Genomic DNA, 27,915 nt, shown 5'->3' with positions numbered 1-27,915 from the left:
GTTGGCAGTTAAGTATAAAAATAATAATGCTTATACAAAGACCACAAAAGTGCTCAAATACTTTGAGATTATAATAAATTCAAAGCTTTAATCAGCAAATCAATGATACTCCAAGTTGTTTTGATTTCATCTTTTTCTTGATTGGATACCAGAAAAAAAAATCTAGAATGAGGAAAGTTCTGAAAATCTATTAGGATTTATGGTATAATTATTTAATGACAACATGAACCTCTTCTGATCTGCTTGCTGATCAATGCAATAAAGAGTGCAGAAATTCTCCAATTATAGCTCCATTACTGACCTTGAAATGTAATGAAATCCATTGGTCATTTGGTACCAACTTAAAAGCTTTTATAAGTAGAAGCACTATTCCACTATGCAGCTAGCATAGTTTTCATCATTTTGTAATGAAACAAAAATACTTTCAAGATCAGTTGTTAGAGGTTAAAAAGGTTTTGATAATAGATCCTAAATTAACACTTACAGAAAATGAAGGACTGTACTTGCAGATTTCCTCAGAATAGAACCCACTGGACCAAAAGCATCTACTGCTGGGAGGAAGGACACATTGAATTTCTGGTGTTCTGCACCACAGTAATACAGTGCTAGTTGTGCCTGCAATTCTTTGAAGAAAGTTAAGTGCCCAATGATAGCAAAACAAGATGATACTTAGAACATTATAACAAATACTCACCATTAATAGGAAGAGGACTGTCTGACCCAGGATGCGCATAGTTTAAACGACCTATCAAAAGATGCAACAAGTTATAAGCAGCTATGAACAGAAACAGTTCAAAAATTACTCTTTTCAGGTAATAGCCATATAACATCCATGTAATGTTCAAGGCCCTGAGAGATTGTAGTTTTGTTCTTAACTTGCAGATTTTTAATCCATTAAATTTACTTAGTTACTTGACTCTTTCAGCATTTTAAAGTCTACAGGACTAATTTTGGTGTTGCTGTCATTAGTTGTACCATAGAGCAGGCCAAAGTTAAATGATTGCAAAAACGAATCCATATTGTTAAAAGAACCTGATGCATATGGACATAGTACTGTTCTTTTTGTTTAAAAGATAATTATACATTTGCATTGGGACTGTTGGTTTCCGTTTAAAATGTCTCAACTCTTTCACTAAAATTTCTGTACAGCTACCATTTTCATCTATACGAGCATGGCCAACATGCGACTGTGACTTAATTAATACATTAAAAATCTATGTTTATGTCTTGCAAATCAGTTTGTCAATTTTTAAAAATGCTTTGTGCCTTTTAGACTTATTCCTTGAATTTGTTCACAGATGCATTACAACCAGTAAACTCTGAAAAATGTGATCATGTGCCACACCAGCAGTCACTGATTTCTGCTTAAATTTCCAGTGATCTACCTGGTTTAAGGAACAAACTGGGTGGAAGCTTGAAATATCTACAATGATTTGGATGAGAATACACAAGGCATGGCTAGTAAGTCTGCAGATGACACAGGGTAGGACTTTCACAGTGAACAGTAGAGCCCTGAGGAATGTGGTAGAACAGAGAGACCTAGGAGTACAAGTACATGGTTCCCCAAAAGTGGCAATGCAGGTGGTGAAGGTGGATTTTGGTATACTGGACTTCAGTCAGGGCATTGAGTATAGAAGTTGGGATGTTACGTTGCAGTTGTACAAGCCATTGGCGAGGCCGCATTTGAAATATTGTGTCCAGTTTAGGTCACCCTCCTATATGAAATATGCCATTAAGCTGGAAAGAGTGCAGGGGAGATTTAAGGATGTTGCCAGGACTCAAGGGATTGAGTTATGGAGGGAAGTCGAGACTATTCATTGGAGTGTAGAAGAATGAGGGGCGATATTAAGGAGGTATACAAGATATTGAGGGGAAATAGGGTGAATGTGCATAGTCTCTCAGGGTCGGGGAATCAAGAACTAGAGATCATGGCTTTAGGGTTAGAGGGGAGAGATTTAATAGCAACTGGAGCAGGTAATTTTTTTTTCCCACCCAAGAATGGTCAGTATATGGAATGAACTGCCAGAGGAAGTAGTTGAGGTGGGTACATTAACAACATTTAAAAGGCACTTGGACAGGTACATGGATGGGAAAGGTTTAGAGGGATATGGACCAAACACAGGCAAATGGGACTAGCTTAGATGGGAAGTTCGGTCAGCATGGCCTGATTCCATGCTGTGTGACTACGACTTTATAACTCTAGCATAGACTGGCTTGTCACTCTGGGCAAGCATCAGCCAGAGGACACAGAAGGTTTAATGGAGACAAGTGATGTGTAAAGTTGTAAATGATAATTCTGTATCTGCCTTCATGGAAGAGGGGAAAATAATACACATTAGTGTTAAGGAGAAAGAATGTTAAATATTGGAAGTGATAAACTGGTCATTTTAAAGAGGTCTGGATGTAGCAAGCGATGTACCAGTGATTGCTGCTGGGATCTCAGTATTTGTGGTCTCAATGTCCTGATTAACTGAAGCATAATTTCAATAATTTTTGTATTTGTTTATTGCTATGGTAATCCAAGTCTGCCAGAGTCAGAGAGATGGTGAGGTAACAGGTCTTTCAGCCCAGAGTCCTTGCTGATCATTCAACCAATTTACACTAATCCTACATTAATCCCCAATTTTATTCTCCCCACATTCTTATCATTCTGCCTCCTACCCCCTCCCCACCACCCCCAAAGATTCTACCACTCATCTAAATGGTTAGCTTAACTGGTCATTGTAAATAATCGCTATCAAACTGCAATTCTTTTGGGTGCAGGAGGAAACTGGAGTGCCCAGAGGAAACAAGCAGGTAAACTCCACTTCCTCCAACCTGTACCACTACTTCTAGCAGGTGTCTCAGTGAGACAGTATGACAGAAATATTGAACATTTGCTGAAAGGAAATACTTTGAGACAGACTATTCAAGCAAAACTCACTGTTGGGAGAGCTTTCCTACTTTTGGCACATCTAAAATTAGAGAGAAGTGGCCTGCAAGTTTGTTGAATGTGTCTTTGTCACGATAGCAAAATGCTGAGTGGTCACTTACATTTTCTTATTGCACTATTGAAATAGCAAGCGAATGAGAAGAAAGCTTGCCCAATTGAACAGTACAAAGACTTAAGCTGCTGTTTTTGGCCCTCACCACAACTGTTTCCTTGCAACCAACTCCATCCTTCTCCCTGGCAACAATGAGGCTGAAGCAGGCTGATTGCAGTCTTGGCATCATTATAACCATATGTCCATGTCAACACAAACTTATTTTATCTCTGGAACATTGCTCGATTTTATCCCCATCTCAGCTACGCTGCTGCTGAAATTTTCATCCATACCTTTGGTTATAACTAAAAAGTAACAGAGTCTTGTTAATTGGTGGAATTAGAGTGGAGTTGAAGAAAAATTTAAGTAACAGTTTCTGAAACTCAATGCCTGAAGGTCCAGTACAGAAAAATCCTCAGGTTTTAAAAGGTACTGTATCTGAATGATTACTTAAAAGAGCTGTATATCCAAAGTCATGGATATGAACAGTGAACCAAGTGAAACTGTCCCAAGTTGCTACATTTCCAGCAAGCAGAGACACCAATCACTGCTTCCTTCAATTTGCATCTGCAGCAGAACGAAGGATTTACTTTTTGTGAACCAAATGAAATACCCTTTGGACATTTTTCAGTGATGTTGCAAGCTAATACCACAAAACAACTATTCCAATTATAATTGTGCCTACTGAAATTCAATCATTTTAAGTGTTGATGCATTTAACTTCACTATCCAATTTCTGTACCTTTCCTGAAACATTAAAGCCTGGCATATTTAATTCTTTCTTGCTCACATTAACAAGGAAATAGGAGTATGTCACTTGGCTCTTCAAACATGCTGCACCCATTCAATGAGAGCATGGCTAATCTGCCCCAGACCTCATCTATTCTATGCCAGTTCCCAAAGTGCTCAATTTCCTGATTTTTTTTAAAAGCTACTTTGAGTACCTACAATGATCTAGTCTCCACGACTCTATGTAGGGAATTCTAAAGATTCACCAACCTCTTCAAGAAGTTCCAATTCATCTCAGTTCCAAATAACAGGTCCCCCATCTTGTAACTATATCCCCTCATTTGAGATCTCCCCATAAGTGGAAATATTTCAACATCTGTCCTGTCAAGCCTCCTCAGGATTTTGTGTTTCAATAAGATCACTTCTTATTCTTCTAAACTTCAAAAGAATACAGGTCTAATTTCTTCAACTGCTGGTAATAAGAAAACCCTCATCCCAGGAACTAGCCTGGTGAATCTTTTTTGGACTGCCTCCAATGCCAGTACATCTTTTCTTAAAGGGACCAAAACTGCACAGTATTCCAGATGCAGCCTCACCTGTGCAACAAGTGAGTTAGGAGGCAATGGCATGTTGCCCTGTATTGCTACAAGGACAACATGCCATTGCCTCCTAACCACTTGCTGTACTTCCTGCTAATTTTTTTTTTTGCAATTCATACACAAGAATACAGAGGTCCCTACTTATGGGATAACCAATCTGTGCTAACACTTCTAATACCATGTGCTCTTGTTTTGTTCACCAGTCTTTTGTCACACTTTGTCTAATATGTAACATCCACAGGTTTATCGAACTCTGCTTCTTACATCCTTGAAGAAATCAAATTTGTGAAACATGATTTCTTTCATAAAACTATGTTGATTTGATAGCATTGTTTCTCAAAATGACTAGCCATTCTTTATTGACTCACCTTGCACCTACAGGTACCTGCTTCCCACCTGCCCCTTTTCCTCCCTTGAACAATGTTGTCACATCTACAGTCTACAATCACTGACAACTTCACAGAACTCTGAATTTGACAAACTTCAACCAATAGCTCCACATATATACAGCTGCTTCCTTCAAAACACTTTGGTATAAGTTTTTGGGACCTAGCAACTTGTCTGCCTTAATCCCATTAGTTTTCTCACCCCCCCACCCCCAAAAAACAAAATGCCTTGTCCCTCATGATAGTGATTGTTACAAGTTCTTGCATGTTATTTGAAATTAGCTCTTCAGATAACTTTGGAACATTTGCAGTATCCTCTACCATGGAGGCTGATGCAAAGTATTGATTTAACTTAACCTTTTATCCCATTATTAATTTCCCAATCTCATTCTTTAGGGGGTCCTACACTTACACTACCTACCATCTTCATTTTTCTCCCCCTCTCTATATCCATATACACACAGAAATCCTTGATTTTGATATTACATGCTAATTCTCTCAATTTTCTCTCCAGATTAACATTTGTCTTTTGCTGCTGGTTCCGTAAAACTTCCAATTCTCTTGTTTATTGCTAGTTGTTGCTAGTTTCTAATATTTTCCTTTACCTCCTTTGTTAACCATGGATGGTTCATTTTTCCTCTTTGGATAAATTTCTGCTAAGCACTATGAATTAGCTGTTTAAATATTTGCCAGTGCTCATTCATTCACCAATCCCTTAATCCATTTACCTGGTCAACTCCAAAGAACTACATTCATACCATTGTAATTGCCTTTAATTATAGACTTGGGTGTTAACTTTTGAATTGTAACTGAAATTCTACCATGTTGTGATCACTACTCCCTGGGGGAGGGGAGGAGGGAATCCTTAACCATATCTTAACAATTTTACCAAATTACACATGGCCAAACCCAAAACCTCATTTTCAGATAGGCCGCGCTTTATTTTCGACAGTACCTTTGATTCGTCCAACCATAATTAAAATCACCCATGACAACTGCAATTCATGCTTTTGATATTTCCCTATTTATGCTTTGTCCGATTAAGTAGCATTGAACCTACCCTACAAATTAAACTCATGGTCATCCAGCACTTAGTTCTTGAATGCCACCTTCAACAGCATGCACTAATTGATATTTGTGAACCTTTCCACCTGTTGTCCATTTTTGCCAGCAATTCCTGACTCTCAGAACTTCCAGAATTCTACCTTAAAATCCTTTGTGGCCTGGATTCCCTTAGAATTGCAGGTGATTGGAAGTAAACAGGCACTAAATTGAAACACCAAGTTCAGCTGTGTTCCCAAATGTCAATTATTGGCATCTCAGCCAGAGAATACCTTATGGTGAAGCAAGGAGTGGTCTTGTACATTAGCAGAAGCAATGCAAGCTGATGATTTGTGGACCTCTTGAACTCCTTGTCCAGTGATGGTCTCTTCACCATATGGACAGACCATCATAAACCAGTTCCCCAGGAAGGAAAAACAGACAGAAGAGCACAATCCAAAACAACAACTGTCACTTCAAATGACTATCAACCAGGATAATATTACTCCATTCCCAGCTGAAAAAAATGCACCTTCTGGAAGGGATCAGCTTGACATTGCCATTGTCTGCACCAAAGCAGCTGTGGCCTGCAGGTCTGACATTACACGGGATTCCAATAGATCAATCCCAAGCTAGTTTACATAGCCTCCAGCAACTCTCTTCATATCAAAGATTACCATCTGCAGAGCAAGGGCATCCTTCAATATGGCAGCTTCTAATATCTTCAGGGTCACTTCTGAGGCTCTACTTTAGGCAACTGTGGTTCACTGACAGCTCATGTTAACCTGCTCATTATCTGGAAAGGCCTGATGCATTCACTTACATCATTGACTTATTCCACCCCAACAGGCACGTCTGGCTTGAAGGAACACATTTTATTTGGGGGGCAGGGGGGCTAACAATCTCTTCAGCTGTGATCAGAAATCAGAATTGATATCTTGCAAGTGAAAAATGTGCTGTTCTGAATTAGTCATTGGCTCTCTGTAAAAGCAACTGTGATAAATCATCTGCTGTATCAATCTGTTTTTATATGCAGTGGTCAATAGAATAGTTCAAGTGCAACAAAAGGATAGCTCATCATTGGAATCACCATTATCAAAACAGACATCAGTCCAGCAACTTTTGATCTGTGTCCAGAGTGAAATGTCCACCAACCAGAATCCCAAAAATGGCAGCTAGACCCTCTTAATTTGTGCACCAGTTTCCTCACTGGAGGAGAGGGTGCAGAAAACATGAGTGGTCATGCCACAATTTTGTTACTGCACCAACCCTATTGCTAAAGATATTACATGATAGTCATAAAACATCAATAACCAAGGAAGTGTCAAAGCTAAGTTTTATTCAATATTAATTGAAATGCCCTTTGCAGCTCTTCACACCAAAGCCAGAAATTGAGTATAATGTGGAACTCTGGTGGCCAAAGTAATAGTGAAGCAGAGGAAAGTTAGTACAATTCTTTGGCATCCAACACAGGCACTACTTCTCTGATACAAGTCTCAGACCATTCGCACTGATTCCAAATTCAAGAGGTCACTCAAGATTGCATAAATGCACATTTGTTCCATTTTAGCTAGATATTTCTGCTTATGTAATCTGCTGAATACAACGCCCACACCTTCATTTGTTCTGTTCAGTCTCTACGGAAGGTAGTTCTTTAATAGCCTATGTAATCAAGGGATATGGGAACAGTGCAGAAAATGGCATCAAGGTAGATAATCAGCCATGATCTTGATGAGTGGTGGAGCAGGGTCAAAAAGCCAAAAGGCCTATTCCTGCTGCTTTTTGTTATGGATCACAGGAGGCTGCAGAGGGTTGTAGACTCAGCCAGCTCCATCACAGGCATAACTCTCCCCATCATCGAGGAGATTGTCAAGAGGCGATGCCTCAAGGCAGTGGCATCCATCACTAAGGACCCTCACCATGTGGGACATGCTATCTTCTCATACTTCCTCCTTGATGGTAGTAACAAGAGCCTGAAGAGACACACAACAATTTAGGAATCGCTTCTTCCCCTCCAATTTCTAAATGATCCATGAACACTACTTTGTTATTCTTTTTTATTGCACTTTATTTTGTAATTTATAGTAATTTTGCCTTTGGACTGTACTGTTGCTGCAAAACAAATTTCATGACATACAAGTCAGTGATAATAAACCCAATTCTGATTCTCCAGGATCTCTTGCATCATCACATCCATTTTGGAAGGAATGCTACATGGTAGCTTGGTATAGGCATATTACCCCTTGCACATAACAGTCAGGTGATTCAGTCCACACTCAACTGCTCAAGAGACCAATTTTGCAAAAATGTCTGGTGAGGCCGGGGGGGGTGGGGGGGGGGCGGGGGTGGAAAAAGAAAGTTCAATTTGTGATTACACTGCTAATCATTTGTAATCATTTCTTAAAAAGGGACGGACAGGTACATGAATAGGAAAGGTTTAGAGGGATATGGGCCAAATGGAACCAGCTTAGATGGGTATCTTGCTCAGTATGGACCAGCTGGGCCAAAGGGCCTGTTTCCCTGTTGTATAACACTTGCTGTGTTGAACCATTCTGGTTCAATTCATACATCTCCTCTTCCACCTGGCAAGTGTGGGCTTGTAGCCAACAATACCATTGAATGAACTGGTGCCACAAACATCAAGGCCATAGATTGAATTGCTAATTAAAGTACTGGGTCCAAAGCTAGTCCTTTCACATCAGTATTGACTGTTTAGTGCAATCAGCTGCAATCATTGGCAGCTTTCTCTCATATCCTTGTATTTGACTATACATTACAATTTTCTAAGAATCTGCAAGGTCCCTACCTCAGTGTATTCCTGCAGAATGGAGTTGCACAGAACAACTGGTCATCTATCTCATAATCCATTATCAAGTAATCTGCAACAGTATCAATAAACATCTTCACTGGACAGCCCTTTATCATATCTACAAACTTCCAATCTCCAAAATTCTGCAGGCCCTCAAGTTTGCTGCCAAGTTTAAAAGGTATCACAGTCTGAGGGACACCCTTATGGCCTCTTCTCAACACAACTGTACCAGTCTTCCCCACCTTTGGTGTCCTTGGGATCCAAGAATTTCCTGAAGCTTCTGTAACCAAAAAACAATGCTGCTGACAAAGGGATGCAGCCATTACCATGCTTTCTCACTTATGCAACACTCACAATTCAGAATTTTACACCAAGCACAACTGTCTCACATTCTTAAATATCATTTTCATATCACTACTCATTCTACATATCCTCTCTAATGTTGTCTTCCACATTTGATGGCTTCCACTCAATTTTCTCATCAGCTAATCCATACAATGCCCAACCTAGAAAGAATGTGTCCCCGCCCCCCCCCCCCAAACCAACTGTGCCATCATTGATAAAGGCCATCATTAATAAAGGCCATCATTATCCCAAGGAAAGTGAGGCATGGGTGCAAAGGAGAAAAGTTTATTCCTTATCTGTTGTAGCTTTTTGCCCATCTTTTGTCTGAACACATTCAACAATTTCCTTTTGTTTTTGGTTGTATGTTCCAAAATTACAGCTCTCAAAAACTCCACTGGAGGAATAGGAACATCCCTTCAAGATTTACTGTACCCTCACACAAAACCTCTTCTGTTGTTCATAGTCAGAGTACTACAGCACAGAAACAGGTCTTACTGCCCATCTAGTCCATGCTGATTTGATCTTCTGCCTAGTTCCATCTATCTGCACCCAGACCATACCCCTCCCATCCATGTACTTATCCAAACTTCTCTTAAATGTTACAATGAAACCCACATCTACCACTTCCACTGGCAGCTCATTCCACACTTACACCATCTGGGTGAAGAAGTTCCCCCTCAGATTCCCCTTATACATCACCTTTCACTCTAAACCCATGTCCTCTACTTCTAGACTCACCCAACCTTGGGGGGGGTGGGGGGGGGGGGGGGGGGAGAAAAAAAAACATACCTATACCCCTCAATTTCATATACCTCTACAAGATCTCCCCTCATTCTCCTGAGCTCCAGGGAATAAAGTCCAAGAATAAAGTTCACGTTAATAGACTTTGGCATCCGTGTCTCTATCCCTAGCAATATTGTTTTCCACTTCTCATGTATTACCACTTTCTTCTGCTTTCTCCTTCCCAATATTCTTTACCCTCAGGAAGATTTCCACTCATCCCATATACAATGTTTTGAATGCTTTTGACATCATAAACATCATTCAACAGATCCATAGATTCAAATCATCCAAACCAATAAAGTTTTTCCCATTTTAAGACTGAAATTCAAATAATTACATGGGTGCAAAGGAGAAAAGCTGTATCTGTTGTCAATTTCACAGCAGTACACCACCATTGCCATAAATAACCTTTCCAGTTGGAATTATAAAAGAAACTATTTTTAGGATGTAAATCTTAGCACTGTTTGCTTAATTCAAATCTACAATATTCTTGTTTCATTTAATAATATTTATGGAAAAAGACAGGTGTTCTGTAGCCACCAAAACATTACTTTCATTATGGCCAAAATCTCAACTTAAAGCTGAACATCTGATATAAAAGTTGTATAACATGCCTTTTGAAGCTTGCATTTACCTTTCAGTGGGTCCTGTTCAGCTCTCATGATGTCAATCAGTGAACTCTCCAATGAATGCATGTTTAAAGTGTCATATAATCTAGTTCGATCCTGGAAAAAGAAATGTTGTTTAAATACTGAAGACAAATTATGGCAGAAAGAAATATTGGTTAACATTAGTTACTTACAAACTAGGAGTAGGGTTTTTTTTAAAAACAAATTTGTTACTAGATTTACAATTATGAAATATTCAAACAATTACACATTTTCAAAGACTGAAAATATTTTAGGCATTGAATTACTGCAAATAAGTAACCCTTTGAAAATGTGCAATTAGAAGTTTTTCATCCAAAACTGCTGTAAAAACAATTCAGCTACAATTTAAAAAAAGATGTAAAAACAGATTTTCCTTTAATCAAACTCTCCTCATAATAAGGGGCAAGATTTAACAGTATTTTGAGACATTTACCTACAAATCATGAAGTTTAAGGTTGAAACATTTTGGAATAATGTTATTGAACATTAAAGTTGCACAAAACACTAATCATTCCTTGTCGACGAATAATTGGGATGACTTCCAAGAAAAAATGCAAAATATGCCAAATCAAATTATGACTAAAGAATGACAGCAGGTAACTGGAAAGTGCCATAGCATCTTTACAGAATTAAAGAATCAGGGAAATAGTGATGAGCAGCAATTATAAATACCAGGTATATTTTCCAAGTTTTTAAAAAAAATCATAGAGAGGGGAAGCAAGCCCCAAAGAACAAGTTTAGTGAATTAGTTGATCTGAATACACTGGCAATATGAAGAGTATTTAACAAAATGACTAGATGGTACAAAATGACAATTCAGAATGAGAGGGAGCAAATGTTGAAAAAAAACAGTAAGCCACAGCAGAGAAGCATTTAATTCTCAAAGCTGTTAGAGAAGCCCATCATGAGTTTGTTTACTAAAGTAGAAAGTTTTAGCCATGAAGTGGGTGGGGGGGGGGGGGGGGGGGGGGGGAGAAAGAGAAAAGGGCAGTGAAGACTAAAATTAGCAAAAATATTAAAGTGAGGAATGTTTGCTTTCAGTGTCTGCTTTGCAAGGACACCTAGATTGCCTTGTACACAAACATTTTCCAATCTAAATCACTATTAGCCATTCACTGCATCTATCATGTATTTGCCCAATTGCTCAACTTGTCTAAATCACCTTGTCAAGACACAAATACATCACATTACATCTGCCAATTTTCCATTATCTGATGTTAATGTCAAAGTGGCAGCTTTGCTGTGTCAGACTTTGATATGGAGGTCAAGTAGTAGTCAGGTAAGGTTTTATTTTTCTTCCATTCCTTAGTAGAAGGGATAGGAATAAAAGGATATGGAATCTAGGGCAGTGGCATGCTCTTCATGAAGGATATGAGAAATCAAGGACCTCTCCTGGGGACTCGACCTGCAGGAAGTGTGTTTAGTTGTAGCTCAAGGGGTTTTTGGGGGGGGGGGGGGGGGGCAGGTAAAAACAGAAAATGTTGTAGATACCAAGGTTAGCAAGTTAGTCACACTGCAAGTATACAAAGGAAGATGGATGACCACCAGGCAAGGGCAGCAAGTGTAGGAATCCTTATGGGCATTCCTCTCTAAAGCAGATATATCATTTTGGATGCTGTTGGTTGGCTGGCCTCTGAGGAAAGAAGCAGGAGCAGCTAAACTGTGGCACATTTGGCACTGATACACAGCAGGGAAGGGAAAAGTCTAGGCAAGCAGTAGTGGTGGGAATTTCATAGAGAGCAGAATAGCCACAGTACTTCTGTGGCAAAGAACAAGACTCCAGAATAGTATGTTGCCTCCCTGGTGCCAGGGTTTGTGACACCTTGGATCAGGTACAGAACATTCTGAAGGGAGAGGGAGAACCACCAAAAGGTACACGATTGTTTTAACATAGGCAGAAAGAGGGATAAGTCCTGCAAAGCAAGTTTAGGAAGTTATGCAAAAGGTAAAAAAGCAGGACTGCTATGGCTATAATCTTAGGACCATGTGCTTGTATGGATAGAAAGAGGACAGGACAGAGACAAGTGGCTAAAGAGCTGGTGCAAGAGGAAGAGCTGTACAAGGAGGACAGGTTGTACCTAACTATAAGGGGAACTAAATCCTTGCAGTAAGATTTGTTCATGCTGTTTGGGAGGGCTTAAACTAATGTAGCAGTTGGGGGGGGGGGGGTAGAATCAGAAGAAAGAAGTGTGAAAGCATAGTAGCATGTGGGAACACCAACTTAAAGGTACAGGATAAATCAATAAATAAATGGGCAAAGCAGACAGATGCAGGTAGGGAGCAGGCTCAACTGCAGTTACTTTAATGCAAGGAGCCTCACAGGCAAATCAGATGAGATTAGAGCATGGATCACCATTTGGAATTATGAAATTATTGCAATCACAGAAATATAGTTGAGGGAAGGGCAGGGCTGGCAGCTTAATATTCTGGGGTATAGAAGTTTCAGATGTGACGGGGGAAATATAAGAGAACTTAATCAGTAGTGCTTACAGAAGATAGCCTGGAGAGATCATCCAATGAGGTCATTGTCCATGGCTACAGCAGGATACAAATCAAATGGAAAGTTGGGCAGCACATTAGCAGATAGAAATTAATAGTTAATCCTGACCAGTGCAAAGTGATGTATTTTGGGAAGTCAGATGGGAATATATAGCAAGTGGGAGGGCACTATGGAATGTTGATGAACAGAGACTTGACTTGGGATTCAAGTCCACTATTCCCTGAAAGTGGCAACCCAGGGAGATAGAGTGACGGAGGCACATAGCATGGTCATAGGTCAGGGCATGGGATATAAAAATTGTAATGTTATGTTGCAACTTTACAAAACACTGGTTAGACCACACAGGGAGTACTGTGTGTAGTTCTGGTCACCACACTATAAGAATATGGTTGTGCTGGAGAAAATGCAGAGGAGATTCACCAGATGTTGCCTTGATTGGAGGACTTCAGTTGTGAGGAGAGACTGGATAGACAGGGCTCATTTTCCCCTCAGCAAAGGGGGCCAAGGGGTGACCTGATAGATTCATACAAGATTGAGAGAGGCATAAATAGTCAGAATCCTTTTCTCATGGTAAGGATATCAAAACAGGAGGGTACAGATTTAAGAAGAGGAAGGAGTTTTAAAGGGGATCTGAAGGGGAACTTTTCTTTAAAATAGCGTTTGAAATCTGCAACTCACTGCTAGGGGTGATGGTGGAATCAGATACTTTAAAGAGACAGACAGGCACTTGAATAGGCCAGGCATAGAAGAATACAGACCTAATGGAGGCAAATGGGAGTAGTGTAGATGGGCAAAAAGACCAGCATAGAAGTGGTGGGCTGAAGGGTGGGCCAATGGGCCAACTATGACCATCTATTCTGCCAGTTACATCTTCAAAAAATAATTCTAGGAAGATGCATCAAACACAATTTCCCTTAAATAGATGCTGGTTTTGTCTAATCCCACCAATATTTTCTAAACATCTGGTTATCACATCTTCTATAATAGATGCTAACATTTCCCTTCTGTGTTAGGCTGTCTCTCTTTCAAAGAAAAATTGTGGGCTTATATTTGTCACTCGACAATCCACAGGAACTATTGCAGAGTACTTTGGAAAGTGACAACCAATACATCCACCATTTATTTTGGATGCAGAATAACAGGCATTGGGATTTATCTGCTTTCAGTGTCATTAATTCCTCCAGCACTTTTTCCCCTAATACTGGATTTCCTATAATTCCTCCTCTTCATTAGACTCTTGCTTCCGAAGCATTTCTGGGAAGTTATTTATGGCCTTTAAGTAAAAGCATAACCAAGGTATTTGTTTAATCGCCTTTCCATCTCTTTGTTCCCCATTATAAATTCCAATTTCTAAGGACCTACATTTATCTTTACTATTTCCTTTTTACACACTTATAGAAATTTTACAGTCCACTTTTGTCCCTTGCAAGTTTAGTCTCATACTAATTTAATCAAATTCAGTCCTTTTTTGCAGAATTCTATATGAATCACAATACTCAGGCTTGCTAATTTTTCTGGTAGCTCTGTATGCCTCCTCTTTGGATCCAACATAAACTTTAGTTTCTGTTATTAGCCATGGTTGAGTTGCTTTTCCTTTTGGACACAAGTGCATAACTCACAGTTCCTACATTTAATCCTCAAACATTAACCTTTGGGGAGCTTCACTTGATAAGCAATCTATCATAACCAACTCACTTTTAATACCTTCTTAGCTTCCCTTGTCTAGATTTAGGACCCTAGTTTCAAATCAGATCTTTAAAGCAAAGTACTTTCTTTCTTAATGAAGAATTCTATATTATGGTCATTCTTCCTTGAACTCTGCATAACAGGATTATTAACTAGCCCCTTCACATTGCACAGAACTCAAGCTAGGATAACTTGTTCCTTAGTTGGCTCCTCAACACTATGGTCTTAAAAACGTTACACACTCCAGGAATCCATTCTCCATAGTATTGTTAATTTAGTTTGATTAGCTATATTTTGATTCAAGTCACTCATGATTACGCCCACCAGCCCCCCCCCCCACTCTACCTTTAACACATTTAAAATTTCCTGTTTAATGCTGTCCTATACATTACCATTACTGATTAGGAGGCCGATAGAATAATTCCAATGTTTCCTGCCCTTTGGTGTTTCCTAGCTCCACCCAAACCAATTCTACATTTTGAATATCTGGGCCAATATCCATTCCCACAATTTGTTTTTTTATCCTTACCAAACAAAACCATGTCATAATTTTTTTTAAACAAGTGTTTAAAAAAGGCATTAATAGGTTGACGGTGTTTGGGACAGGACCTCAGTGGTACACTGCTATGCTTTGCTACCAGTCTCTCAGATCCCAATGATCAGCTCATTTGGCCTTCTGTCTGATTCAGATAAGAACCATTGGCTGCATCCAGTTCATTTTGCAGGTAGGAACAACTGGCTGTTTCCACTTCAATTTGATCCCCTTGGCTAACAGACCAATTACAATTCATAATTGGAGAAAAATAAATAATAAATTTGATCTACTGTCACTTGCCAGATACCATCAAGAATTTTGGACATGTCCAAACTAATAAGATGCTAAGTTTCCTGATCAATGATGTCCAGCCATGAACTATGCATGTGTATAGATACAATGTCTGCCATTATATTGCAAACATTTGGATTCTGCTGATGATCTGCAGTGAACGTAATTGCCCGTGCATTATGTTGTGCAAGTGCATAATGTGCTCGAGACCAGATGACCCCTTAGCTTTATGCCAGTTGTGGTTGGTATGTCTAGTGCAACACTACTAATTGAAAAGGGTCACCAACCTTCACTTTAAAAATATTGACATTAAATGAAGTTTTAAAAGAATTTTATAACTTAATGTGAGAGGGGGCAAGTTCAAAGGAGATGTGCAGGGCAAGTTTCCCCCCCCCCCCCCCCAAATACACAGACTGGTGGGTGCCTGGAGTGCACTGTCAGGGGTAATGGTGGTGGCAGATATGGAGGCATTTGGAAGGCTCTTGGATGGGCACATGGGGTGTGCAGAAAGTGGGGGATGTGGACATCATAAGGGATTAATTTAGTTAGGCATTTAATTACTAGTTTAACTAGTTCAGCACAATAATCATAAGCCGAAGGGCCTATTCCTGTGCTGTACTGTTCCATGTTCTAATGTTTGTGTTTTTCACTTGTTTCTACATGTTACTGATCAGAGACATTTAGAAACTGTGGGAAGAGGCCCTGGACAGCACAAGCTGTCAAAAGGTTATCATGTCAATCTGTGGGCAGGTCCCTTATCTTCTGCCACCTGCAGCACAGTTGCACTGTGTAAACTGCTGTTCTTCTTGGAATGGCCACAATAGCATGGCTGTCAGGATACTAGGAGCGGTGGGGCTGAAAACATAACTGGGCATTACTATGAGAGTCAAAAGGCACGAGCAAGATCCATGGCGACTAATTTCTTCCACAATACTCCCTGAAAGACATTTTGCAGTGATGCTGATAAAGGTTTAATCAAAATTCCAGAGTCACAAAACCACCTAGAAATAATAATTGTTTCACTCCATTAAAAATACATTTCCTTCCAGAGTTCTGACATGAATAGTTTTATGCTATCAAATTTCAATTCCATTAGACAGTCAAGACGGAAACTACACTTGAAATAATTTGTTAGACACCCCAAATAAAACTTCAAAAAAATAGATTAAGTATCAGGAAGTTAAATAAGCATATGCTATGATTAAAAAATTGTATAGATCACTGATCTCTTCACAACCAAGCTACCAGAACTCCCTGAATAAGTGGAAGAACAGAATTTAATGTTATAGCAAATATCCCATTGAACTACTTTTAGTACTTTGAACTTGCTTATGAGAGCACTCCTATAGGGGAACAAACATACCTGGAAAATAATCAAACACTATATGCATATGTGTGAAGCAATTCTTATACAAAATTCACTCAAGAGTAAGACTTGAAGTAAATACAACCTAGCAGAATGTCTGCAATTTCATATTTTTTTTAATGTAAGTCTCCACAATTGAGACACAAAGCAAAAAGAGTACAAATTTAATTGTATCACACCTCAATTTTCAAAACCAACTCAATACCCAAATCTTGTAAAAACTTTAAACTACTAAAAGGCAGCTGCTTCAATAACTAGTGCAATTATATTAAAAATATGCAAGGATTGATTTTAAATTTTGAACTAACTGCAGTTCAGGTCCAAACATTTAAACTCAAAGCTGGCAGGTCAACCCAATGTCTTGATGCAGCTCACATGATTAAAGTTATTCAATAGTAACATTACTACAGCTCATTTTTCTGGAATCAAGAACCATCCACGCACTCCAAAAACGGTTGCATTTAAAATCAACCCAGCTACTAAAGATTTTTTTTTAAAATGGACAGTCATTGCTTTAACTTGTTTATTCCTTTGAGATTTCTACATAAGCTGCCAACCAAATGAAGTCTTAAAAGGTACATAGTTCTCTTCAGTTCAAAACCCAAACCCAGAATTATGTACAACCATAAGCTCACCAAAATACATGGGCTTACACCCAATAGTTCTGCTCAGATAAAGATACTGCCATCTAGGTGTGTGCAATGTCTGCTGATTACATTATCAGCATTTAGCCAGCCAAATTAGTGAATAGGTCTTAATCAGTTTTAGTAACCTTTTTTTTATTGAATATCCAACATGTTTTTTTTTAAGTGTACACTTGTGGCACCATAAACAAGAATATTAAAGCCATCCAATATTTTCATCCTCCAATCTCAGATGAAAAGTATTTAACACATTGTAACTTGATTGCATACACAACTTTAAACTTGTACTGTAATGATATGGCAATATCTTGGTTGCATATATTCTCATCATTTCAAACTTTCACACTGCTATCATACTTTTGTTAGCTATTCTACTGCTGCTAGTCAGGGTTGCTCCTAAAAAGGTGCAGAATTAAAGGAATGCAGAAGATGTTTTCAAGAGTTGGTTACCTCAAGTAGACCTATGCTTAGCAAATTAAATACATAACAAGACTGAATGCTCACATAACAATGGCAGCATTTCAAAAGTATTTCATTGGCTTTGAAGATCCAGAGCATTCAAGAGCATGAAACCCACCGTATAAAATGGAATTTGTTTTTATCCCTATTGTTCTGAAGTATGGTTTCACCAAAAGACAGGCAATAAGATTAATTTTAGGTGCAAAAGTTAGTCTCCCTTGACTGCTTTCAGCATTCAGTCATCCAAAGTTTGCCTCCTGTGATCACAATTCTTTTTTGGTATTGGGGCAGCAATAGCTTGCAATTCTAATACTGCTCCACATGCCATTTTGATCAGACTAAAGGAAGAAAAAAAAATGCAATAGTCATCTTTTTTGGAAGGCATTTAAATAGCTGCAGGGAAAAGAAAAATCAAATTTCCTTCTACTTTTCCTTTCTACTTTAGATAGTCCATTAGTGGAGTAATTTTATCTTGCACCATAGACCCCAGAAAATCCATGGGGCCCAAAAATCCATGGGCAGCTCATGATGTTGAATAGTGACAGAGTAAAACTATTGTCGTTAGTCCAGAAATCTGGGATTGGGCATCATTCTCCAAAACTAGAGCCAGACCTTTGAGCAGTGAATTTCCAAAAGACTTATATCTGGAGAGAGGGTGGTAGTAGCTTCAAACTTCTTTCTGCTAATCATAATTACTGCTAGCACCAATTGTTCAAGTTTAAATCAACATTAATACCCATGCTTGATAAATACATATTGAAAGATAAGGACAGATACATTTGTATTAAACCAGTCACAAAATAAGCCATTTCATCGATCAGCAGAACAAAGTGGCAAGAGGGCAGTGTGCAATGAGGTTCCACAAAGCTCAGGATCAGTTCCCCTGCTCTTTGTGATATGACTGACTTAATCATTGGGCTACAATTTAGAACTTTGCCCATTACCAAAACTGGTAATGTGAACGAATGTGAGGGACAAAAATCTAGATTACCCGAAGATAGTGGACTGATTTATACAGTCTCAAATGTAGTGAGTGGAATTTAATCCAAAAATAAGTGAGAGGAAATGCACTTGGTGGAAGACAACCATAGTAAGGAATACAAGATATATTTCAAGATATCAAGTGTACAGGAACAGAAAGATCTTCTGAAAGTACCAAGAGAAGAATGAAGGGAGATTTAATTTTCATGCATAAAACTGAGACCAGAACTCACAGCATGCAAAAAGGGTGGAGAAGGCAGAAGTTATCGTACTTGTAATGTACGTGGAAAAGCAACTTGAGCCAAGTGGGAGTACCCAAATAGTTCAGTTTTTAGCCAGTATGGATTTAATTGGCCAAAAAGCCTCCTCCCATGATACTATTTTCTATGAATCTATGATTAGAGGCTAATATGGTCTACGACTATCCTATGAAATGGGTTAATTAAATTGCTTTCTGGCATGGATAGTTTAAAAGTCATGCAGCAATGTTGTAATTTCAGCTGAAGTCAGCTGGGTACAATGTCAAATCACAGCACAAGATCACTTAGACAACTGTCTCTGTACTGGTTCTTTTGTAGACCCATCCAATTGTACTCCTTTCTCTCCATACTCTCTCTCCACCACACCTGCCCCCCCAACCCCCGCCCCCCAAAAAACCCTATGAATCAATTACAGGTTCTTGCCCATTACTATTGAAATAGCTCTCACCACTTTTATAGACAGTACATTCCAGATCATAATAACCCACCTTGGTTAAGTCTACCAGCTGATTCTTTTATCACCTCAAATTTGTATCCTCTATTTACCAACACATCTACTGCAGAAAACATCAGTTTTGATAAAATATTTTCATGATTTTGAGCATCTATTAACTCACTAACCCTCTTATATATCCAGCTCCCCTCGTTTCTGCCACAGAAACAAGGCCCTCATTCCGGGTACCATTTGAAGTCTCTTTGCACTTTCTCCACAGTGCAGATTTCCTTCCTAAAATACTGTCACATTTTTCATTTTCAATAAAATCCTTGAAGCCAGCTTTAATTTTACAACTCTGCTTTTCAAGCTAGAATCTACCAAGGTCCTAGTTATGGCAGGCCATGTTGGATGCATGCCCAACACCAGACTCCTAAAACAGACACTAATCCATGCTTTATCTTGAGATTACCTGGTAGAGGAAAGGATTTACAATTGTATTCAACACCTACTTGATTCCTGGAATGAGGAGAAACTGGGTTAAATAGCCCTGTATTCAATACAATTTGGAATCTCAAGAGTTCATCAGCTGAATGCAGGGAGGGTATTTCCCTTGGCTGGGAGATCCAGAACTAAGGGTCACGGTCTCATGATATGGGCAGGTATTTAGGATTAAGAAGTGAAATTCTCTTATTCAGAAAGTACTAACTGATTGTAAAAAATGCAGCATCTACCACTGAAAACTGAAGGGTAATTCACTGAATATATTTAAGGGTAGATATCTAGATTAAAAAAAGGCATCAAGCAATATGGAGATCAAGCAGGGATAGGACATGGAAATAGAGCAACAGCCCTGATTGTAAAGAATGCAGCATCTAAGGGGTGAATGGCCCCATTCATAGGATAGTCAGAGTCACTATCCCATTTCATAGGATAGTCGTAGACCACATTAGTCTCTAATCATAGATTCATAGAAAATATCATGGGAGGAGGCTTTTGACCAATTAAATCTATACTGGCTAAAAATTGAACTATTTGGGTACTCCCACTTGGCTCTATCACAGACATTCCATGTCCATTCCTACCCTTCTCTGCAGCTTGAAATAAGTTTTATTGCTAACTTTTCCAATGAAAAGGTCTTAGAGTTTAAAAATTAGCTCTACTTCCATTTCAATGACCAAATATTTCTGTTTAAGATTTACATAATCTTTAAAAAAAATTGATATTCCTGGCCCAAATCAGAAATTAAACATTAAATAGCTGATGAGCCACCTTTACATACCACTGCAATCCATGTCAGGACTAGAGGGCCTGAGTTACGGGGAGAGGTTGGCCAGGCTATTGGAACATAGGAGAATGAGTGGCATCCTGATAGAAATGTTTAAAATTATGAAAGGCATAGATAAGGTGGACAATAACAGCCTTTTACTCCAGGGTAGGGGAGTCCAAAACTAGGGGGCATAAATTTAGGGTGGAGGGGCAAGATTTAAGAGAGACCTGAGGGGCAACTTTTTCCCCCACACAAGAGGGTGGTGGGTATATGGAACAAGCTACCAGAGGAAGTGGTTGAGATGGGTGCAATAGTATTGTTTAAGCAGCACTTGGATAGGCACTTTGGAGGGGCAGGGCTTAAAGGGATATGGGCAGAACATAGGAAATTAGGACTAGCTGGCACTGTGGTCAGCATGGACTCATTGGGCTGAAGGGCCTGTATCTGTGCTGTATTGCTCTATGATTGTGTGAAGGGATTTTGTTTTTTTTTTAAAAGATGTATCGTTGTCAAATTAGGAGTTCCAGATTTTGGAGAGTTTCTGCCATGTACAGTATTTTGCAAGTGAGAGTCACACTGGCGGGAATAGTTGCTTAAGGCTGCAGATGACATACCAATCAGAAAGGTGGTTTTATTTTCCTGTCAAGCTTCAAGTGCTGTTGGGATTCACTCAACCAGGCACGAGGATGTCATTCTTTTCATGACTTGTTAATAGTAGAAAGATTCTAACTGGAGAAAACGTACTCTGACCTGCTCTTGTAGCCACATGTGTAACCAGTTTAGTCAAGTTTCTGGTGGTGGAAATCATTGAACATTATTCTCTAAAAGTACTTTCAGATGGCCAAAGTTGCCATAGAAATGCAAGTAATAGTTACATAATGTTACCCCCCCCCCATTGTTATGAGAAAGGACAAGGATGTATTAGAAATTAAATCAGGGGAATATTGATTTCAATAAGACATGCTGACTGTCCCTACTAAGGCCAAAGTGGACTGGGAGCAGCTACTTTCAGTTATGTTTATAGGTGATCAATGGGAGACATTCAGAAGAAGTGAATGAATTCGTGGACAACATATTCCCACAAAGAGACAGAGGTTTGGCCAAAGTAACTGTAGTTTCTGACAGATTTGGAGCACTGAGGAGCAGGGAATGTGAAGGGTAGTGTTTAAAGTAATTAGGAGAGCAAAGTAGGGCACAAAGTAGCTCTGGTGGACAAGATTAAGAAAAATGCCACAGTATATTAAAGGCAAGAGGGTAGACAGAGAAAGAGCAGGACCCATTAGAGACCAAAGTGGCAATCTTATGTGCAGAACTAGAGATCATGGGGGAGGTTTTAATTGAGTACATGTCATCTATAATTACAATGTAGAATGTAGTTGGAGAACTCAGGGAGGGAAGAATGGTGGTGGACACAACTGAAATACTGTGTGCATTTTGGTTGCCACACTGTAGGAAAGATTGATTGCACAGGAAGGGGTAGAGGAGATTCACCATGATATTGGCCAGAATGGAGCATTTCTGCTATAAGAGACTGGATAACTGGGTTGTTTTTTTGGAGCAGAGATGGCAAAGGGGCAACCCAATTGAAATACACAAATTTGAGGGACATAGAAAGGGTAGAGAGTGGGAAACATTTCCCCTCAGTAGAAGCAAATAAAACCAAAGGCTTTAGGTCTAAGGAAAGGAGTTTGAAGGATTTGATGAAGAATTTTTTTCCACCCTCAAGGTAGTTGAAATCCAAAAGTGGGTGGAGGTAGCAGGTAATCTCATAACATTTAAGTATTCAGACGAGTATCCAAAATACCATGGCATGGATGGCTACAAGCATAAGCCACAAGTACCGATGCGTGGCATATATGGTGGGCAAAATGGCCTGTGTTTTTAGAAGATAGAACAGTACACAGAAACAGGACCTTCAACCCACGATGTCCATGTCAAACATGATGCCAAATTAAATCTCTTCTGCCTGTACTTAATCCATATCCCTCCATTCCCTGCATATTCATGTATCTAAAAGCCTCTTAAACATCACTATCATATCTGCTTCCACAACTACTCATGGGAGCCCGTTCCAGTCACCTACCACTCAATGTAAAAACTTGCTCCGCATCTCCCTTTGACACCTCCCTCCTCTCACCTTAAATGCATGTCATCTAGTACTTGATCTTTCTATCCTGAGAAGAGATTCTGACCGTTTACCTTATCCGCACCTCAATTTTTATAAACTTCTCAGTTCTCCCCTCAGCCTCTGACATTCTAGAGAAAACAACCCAAGTTTGTCCAGCCTCTCACAGCTTATATCCTTTAATCCAGGGGAGAAGCCTGATTGAAAGGGTAGAAAGTGGGAAATATTTCCCCTCAGCAGAAGCAAATACAACTGAAGGGTTTAGGTTTAAGAAAAGGAGTTTGAGGGATTTGAGGAAGAAAAAGAAAATTCATAGTTTTTGATTATGAATATTTTACACTTCAAGTTGATTAATACACTATCAACAATGCTCTATTAGATCAATGCAGAAAGTTCCACTGCATCATTTCAGTAATGAGCAGGGATTAATTCCCCAAAGCAGAGTCCACCCTTACTAACCAGAGCCTGATGGCACCCAAATGTGCACACTCAAATCAGGTATCAAAAGTATCAATCCCCCCTCTTTATAAATAGAAAAGTGGACAAAAATCTACAAAGCAAACCAAATTACATTTGGACTTGTGGTTAAGCTGCAGCAACATGTCAAAGTGCAAAGACAAAGCCAAAGCCCTATATCAGGAACTACTGCAGTGGAGTCCCCAGATACAGAGCCAAAATACCAATTATAAAGGTGGTAGAAACATACTCTTCTTCCTGGAAGGATAGGCTCCCAGCCCTTAGAGGTGAGTCAGGCCTCAACTCTAAAGTAGTAAAGGGGGAATGGGAAGGGGCTTTAGTGGTCATTATGATAACCCCTTCCATAACTATGCTGGGGACCAAAAACAATTATATCCTTGGGCTGGGCTTGAATAGCAATGGTGTGGTTTATTTTTAATACCAGATTGGACCTTCAACCCCCAGCAGACAGCTGCTGATGGACAAAAAATGCAAGAGGATAGGATACCGTTTGGATACACATGCTTGCTCCAACATTCAATAAATTCATGATTGATCTTTTACCCAGGCACCATTTTCCACACTCATCCCATATCCCTGGATTCCCTAAAACTGAATGGGTCCAAATGAAATATACTCAGCAACCAAGCCTTCTAAAAATTCAATAACCCATGTGAAGAAATGTCACATCTGTATTGAGTACCTGATCCCTCATTTTCAGATAACCCCCATCTGATCCAGGGGCCAATCTTTTACTGCTTCTCAACCCACACATTCCATTTCCTTGCATCCAGCCATATACAACACAAACCATCTACAGCATACAACTTCACTTTTAAAACCTTAACTGTTTAGACATTGCTTCAACATTGCAACCACTGATATGCTAAACTACACCCTCATCTCCACATTTGACCCAATCTCAATTAAAACCAGTACTCGCACTCAACTGGTCACTTGAACTAACATGCCCCTCATTTCTGCTGCCTTAAGACTGAAGTTTGGGAACTTGAACAGAGATATCAGACATCTAGTTTAGCCATTAGCCCCAGATCTTGCTGCTCAACAAAAAGCACCATCAGGCCCTGATCTTATCTCCCAAAACTGCTCACTATTCCAAGATCATCTTGGAATGCAAAGACAGCCTCCAGTTGCTCTACTGCAATTCACCTTCTTTGTGCTCTCCATCCTCAACTGCAACAAGCACCAGAATACCATGAGCTATTTTCCACCAAAAACTCACTTGTCTCCAGTTTCCATCTAAACACTATCATGAACTCAGACTTCACCTTATCCATGAGACCTTGCTCCGTGACCTTACATCCACTAAACCATTAACCACCAACTTCCTCTCCTAGGACCCATGTCAGCTGATGACCATTAATAGGTACTACTGCCCTCTTCATGAGATGTTATCACTACCATTCACCTCAAATTAAAGACCCTTGGCACCACCATCCTTACAAACTACATTTTCAATCTCCAGTCACTGTGGATGTCAAATTCATAAAAACATTTCTTAGAACTACCAATTTGCAACCATCCAGATTCCAAAAAATGGTTAAAGTTATTAATGCAATCAATTAAAATGAATAATTGTGCTTCATTCTTATTTAGTCACAATTACCTTCAACTGTCAAGGATTCAATTCCACCTATTTAACTTAAACCTTGTCCCTTCTTTTAAGATGCTCCTTAAATCTACCTGAAACAAGCTTCCATTCCACTGTTAATTTTGCCCGTGGCTTACTCTCCCTGCATTTCCATAACTTGTACTATTCACCTACACCAAGGGCAACTTAAAATGGCAAATTAGCCTACCAACCTGCACACCTTTAGAACATGAGGAAATATGGGTCAGACAGAACCTGCAAACTCCACCACAGACAATACTGGAGGTCAGTATTGAACCCTGGTCACTGGAGCTATGAGATAGTTGTACTAACTGTGTTCTTATGCTGCTCAATATTCTTAGTAAACATGCTGGGACATTATGATACAAGATGCCATACAAATACAAGGCACAATTTTCTGCATTCATCCTTGGTTACACTTTCTGCTTTAACTATTCTCAATACACTTAGAAGGAACATTTGTTATTGTTGCTTTTTTGTATCCTTATTTGCCTTTTATGCCTCTAGTTCATACTATTCCACTTCTTGCATAAGTGCAGATCCTTTTAGCTTGATAATGTTCCTCTCTTCCTTCACACAGGCCATTTTTCTTGAATATACAAGTGAAATCTTTATCTTAACTTTAGAATTGCTTTTGTGTTGCATCAAATCAATTTTTGAAAAATTCCCATTGCTTGTAGATTTATCCATGAGCAGTTCAGCTTATTCAAGTGCACTCAATTAAGTTTTCATCCCATTAAAGCTTCATTTTAAAACACTGGTTTACAACTTCTCCCCTGAACCTCCATATCAGATTCAATCTTTAATCATTATTTGCTCAGTGCTTTGCTACAATCTCATTCTAAACCAATTCCAGTTAATTACATACAAAACGGAATGATCCCTTGTTAGTTCTAAAATACATTATTCCAGCAGAACTATGCCTAATGCATTTTAGAAGAAAACAATTTGCTTTATTATGCTTCTTCCCCCCTCCCCACAACTCCACAAACACATTCCCATAATAAGCTTTTTTTTGCTACATACTTCCTTGATTTCTATAATACATTCCCCATTATATCACTACCAAGGACAAATAGTTTTGCATTTTGCTTTTCCTCAACACTAACTACATTGTTTCCATTCTTTATTACCCTTATCAAATATTTAAAAAAATAAATTTTGCTACTACCCTCTGTCAATTTTCCTATTCTTACTGATGATCCTACAGCCAGGAATATTGGATTCAATCATGTCCAGGTTGTAGCCAAATCTCTAAAGGCTACTTTTTCTCTTTTTGAAGGGTCTCTGCTTCCAACTTGATTTATTTCTCACCTAATGCATTTGTGTACAAGATTCTCATTGTGAAACTGTTACCACCTACCCACTTATCTTGTTTATCTTTTTCTTCAAGATTTTCCCTTCCCATCTTCCTAAATGGCTAAAAAAAAGTTTGCTTGGTACACTGCAGGTTTCTAGAAACTAAAACAAGTCCAATTAGAATAATGCACAGAACTTTTATAACATTAATGCAGGTACCTTATAATTTACAATAGAAAGTAGCTTAAATCTATAACTTTAGATGTTAGGGGTTTGGGATACTGAATATTACAAATTGTTAAAATTACTTTTGGTAGAAGCTCACTTTTAAACATAAACCTGCTATAGGGTAGGATCTCCAAATGTACTATAAAACTTGAACGTACTCATTAAATATACTACATCTCAAAATGTTTGCCAGTGCATACTATATAACACATTTTACTATATTTAGTGGAATCAATAGTTTATATGCTACTTACTCTTAAACAAGCTTGTTGTCCTCACTTACTTTCACCCACATCTATTTCATAGAATATACTTCACAAGGCAACCATTTCATCTATCATTTGCTTCCAATATTAGCCTTTTCCCATTGTGCACAAGTTTCTTTTGCAATACACATCTCAAAGTACATTAAAACCCATTTATTCCCAATTCATTTAAGTGGTCTATATTTCTGTAAGCACTGGGAAAAAAAAAGCTATACAAGGATGGCCTATTTCACCCTCTACAGTTGCTGGATTGTCCATTCTTTGAACATCTGCTAAACATTTCTACTACTTACACAATCATCTTCCCTACTTATCTCCTTGTAGGCTATATAGTATTTTATTTGCTTTAAATGCTTAGTGGATATAATCTCCTGAAGTCTCTTTCCAGGCATATTTTACCCATCTCTATGCTGCAGATTCATTAGGCAATAAGGATATGTGCATACACATGTGCATTACAATTACGCAATAGCTCCTTTCTGGTCTGCTGACTGTTTCCTAACTGGAGCAGTTAACACAACCCAAACACTAAAACTGGATATTATACCTTCCAAAACGCCTTGCATTCAGCTTGAGTTTTACAAAGAAACTTTCAAATAAAAGCTGAATGAGAAAGTCTCCTACAGCTCTAACTCTTCATTAATTAAACTTTACACAGCAGTCAATCTCAGTCGTATGAGATTTTCTGCTAGTTTTCATTCCTCCAAATAAACCTGAAAGCAACCTCTTGATTTTTAATTGTCAATTAGTTGACAGTTAGAAGTTCCATTTCGAACTGAACAGTTCTAGTTTAGAAATAAAAAGGTTCAGATCAACTATTTGCTACATTTCTTGAACCCTACCTAGCTCCCTTCATATGCTTTCCTGCAGTCCAGCATAGTCTTATTTGAGACTTAGGGGGAAAAAAAACAAGAGATTGCATACACATAGGCAAGTTGTCAAAATGTAGATCTCTCTGCCATAATCTACACAATAAAAGCCCATCATTAAACTCTACATGCACAATTTTTCAAAGACACCAAGTTGGTGAACATCACTCACGCCAGCAAACAGAACACATGAAAGCAATGCTCTAAGGATCTAGATTTTTTAAATTTCCTCCATCTGCAATGCCCTGC

At 38.9% G+C, this 27,915-nt stretch overlaps 1 protein-coding gene across 2 annotated transcripts in view; it reads right to left on the bottom strand.

Moving 5' to 3' along the window:
• cpeb4b (cytoplasmic polyadenylation element binding protein 4b) overlaps nucleotides 1–27,915 on the bottom strand; it is a 71,678-nt gene that overhangs the window by 40,408 nt on the left and 3,355 nt on the right. For both annotated transcript variants that reach the window (XM_052013712.1, XM_052013713.1), the window contains exons 2-3: nucleotides 10,350–10,440; nucleotides 695–745 (exon numbers count right to left, since the gene is read on the bottom strand). In XM_052013712.1, the coding sequence (XP_051869672.1) occupies nucleotides 695–745; nucleotides 10,350–10,440 (142 nt within the window). The remainder of the gene's footprint in view (nucleotides 1–694; nucleotides 746–10,349; nucleotides 10,441–27,915) is intronic.

This window comes from Pristis pectinata, chromosome 4, assembly GCF_009764475.1.
Source record: "Pristis pectinata isolate sPriPec2 chromosome 4, sPriPec2.1.pri, whole genome shotgun sequence".
Classification (NCBI taxonomy): Eukaryota; Metazoa; Chordata; class Chondrichthyes; order Rhinopristiformes; family Pristidae; genus Pristis; species Pristis pectinata.
Note: the sequence above shows the minus strand (reverse complement) of the source record. Positions and strands in the feature narration are given on the sequence as shown.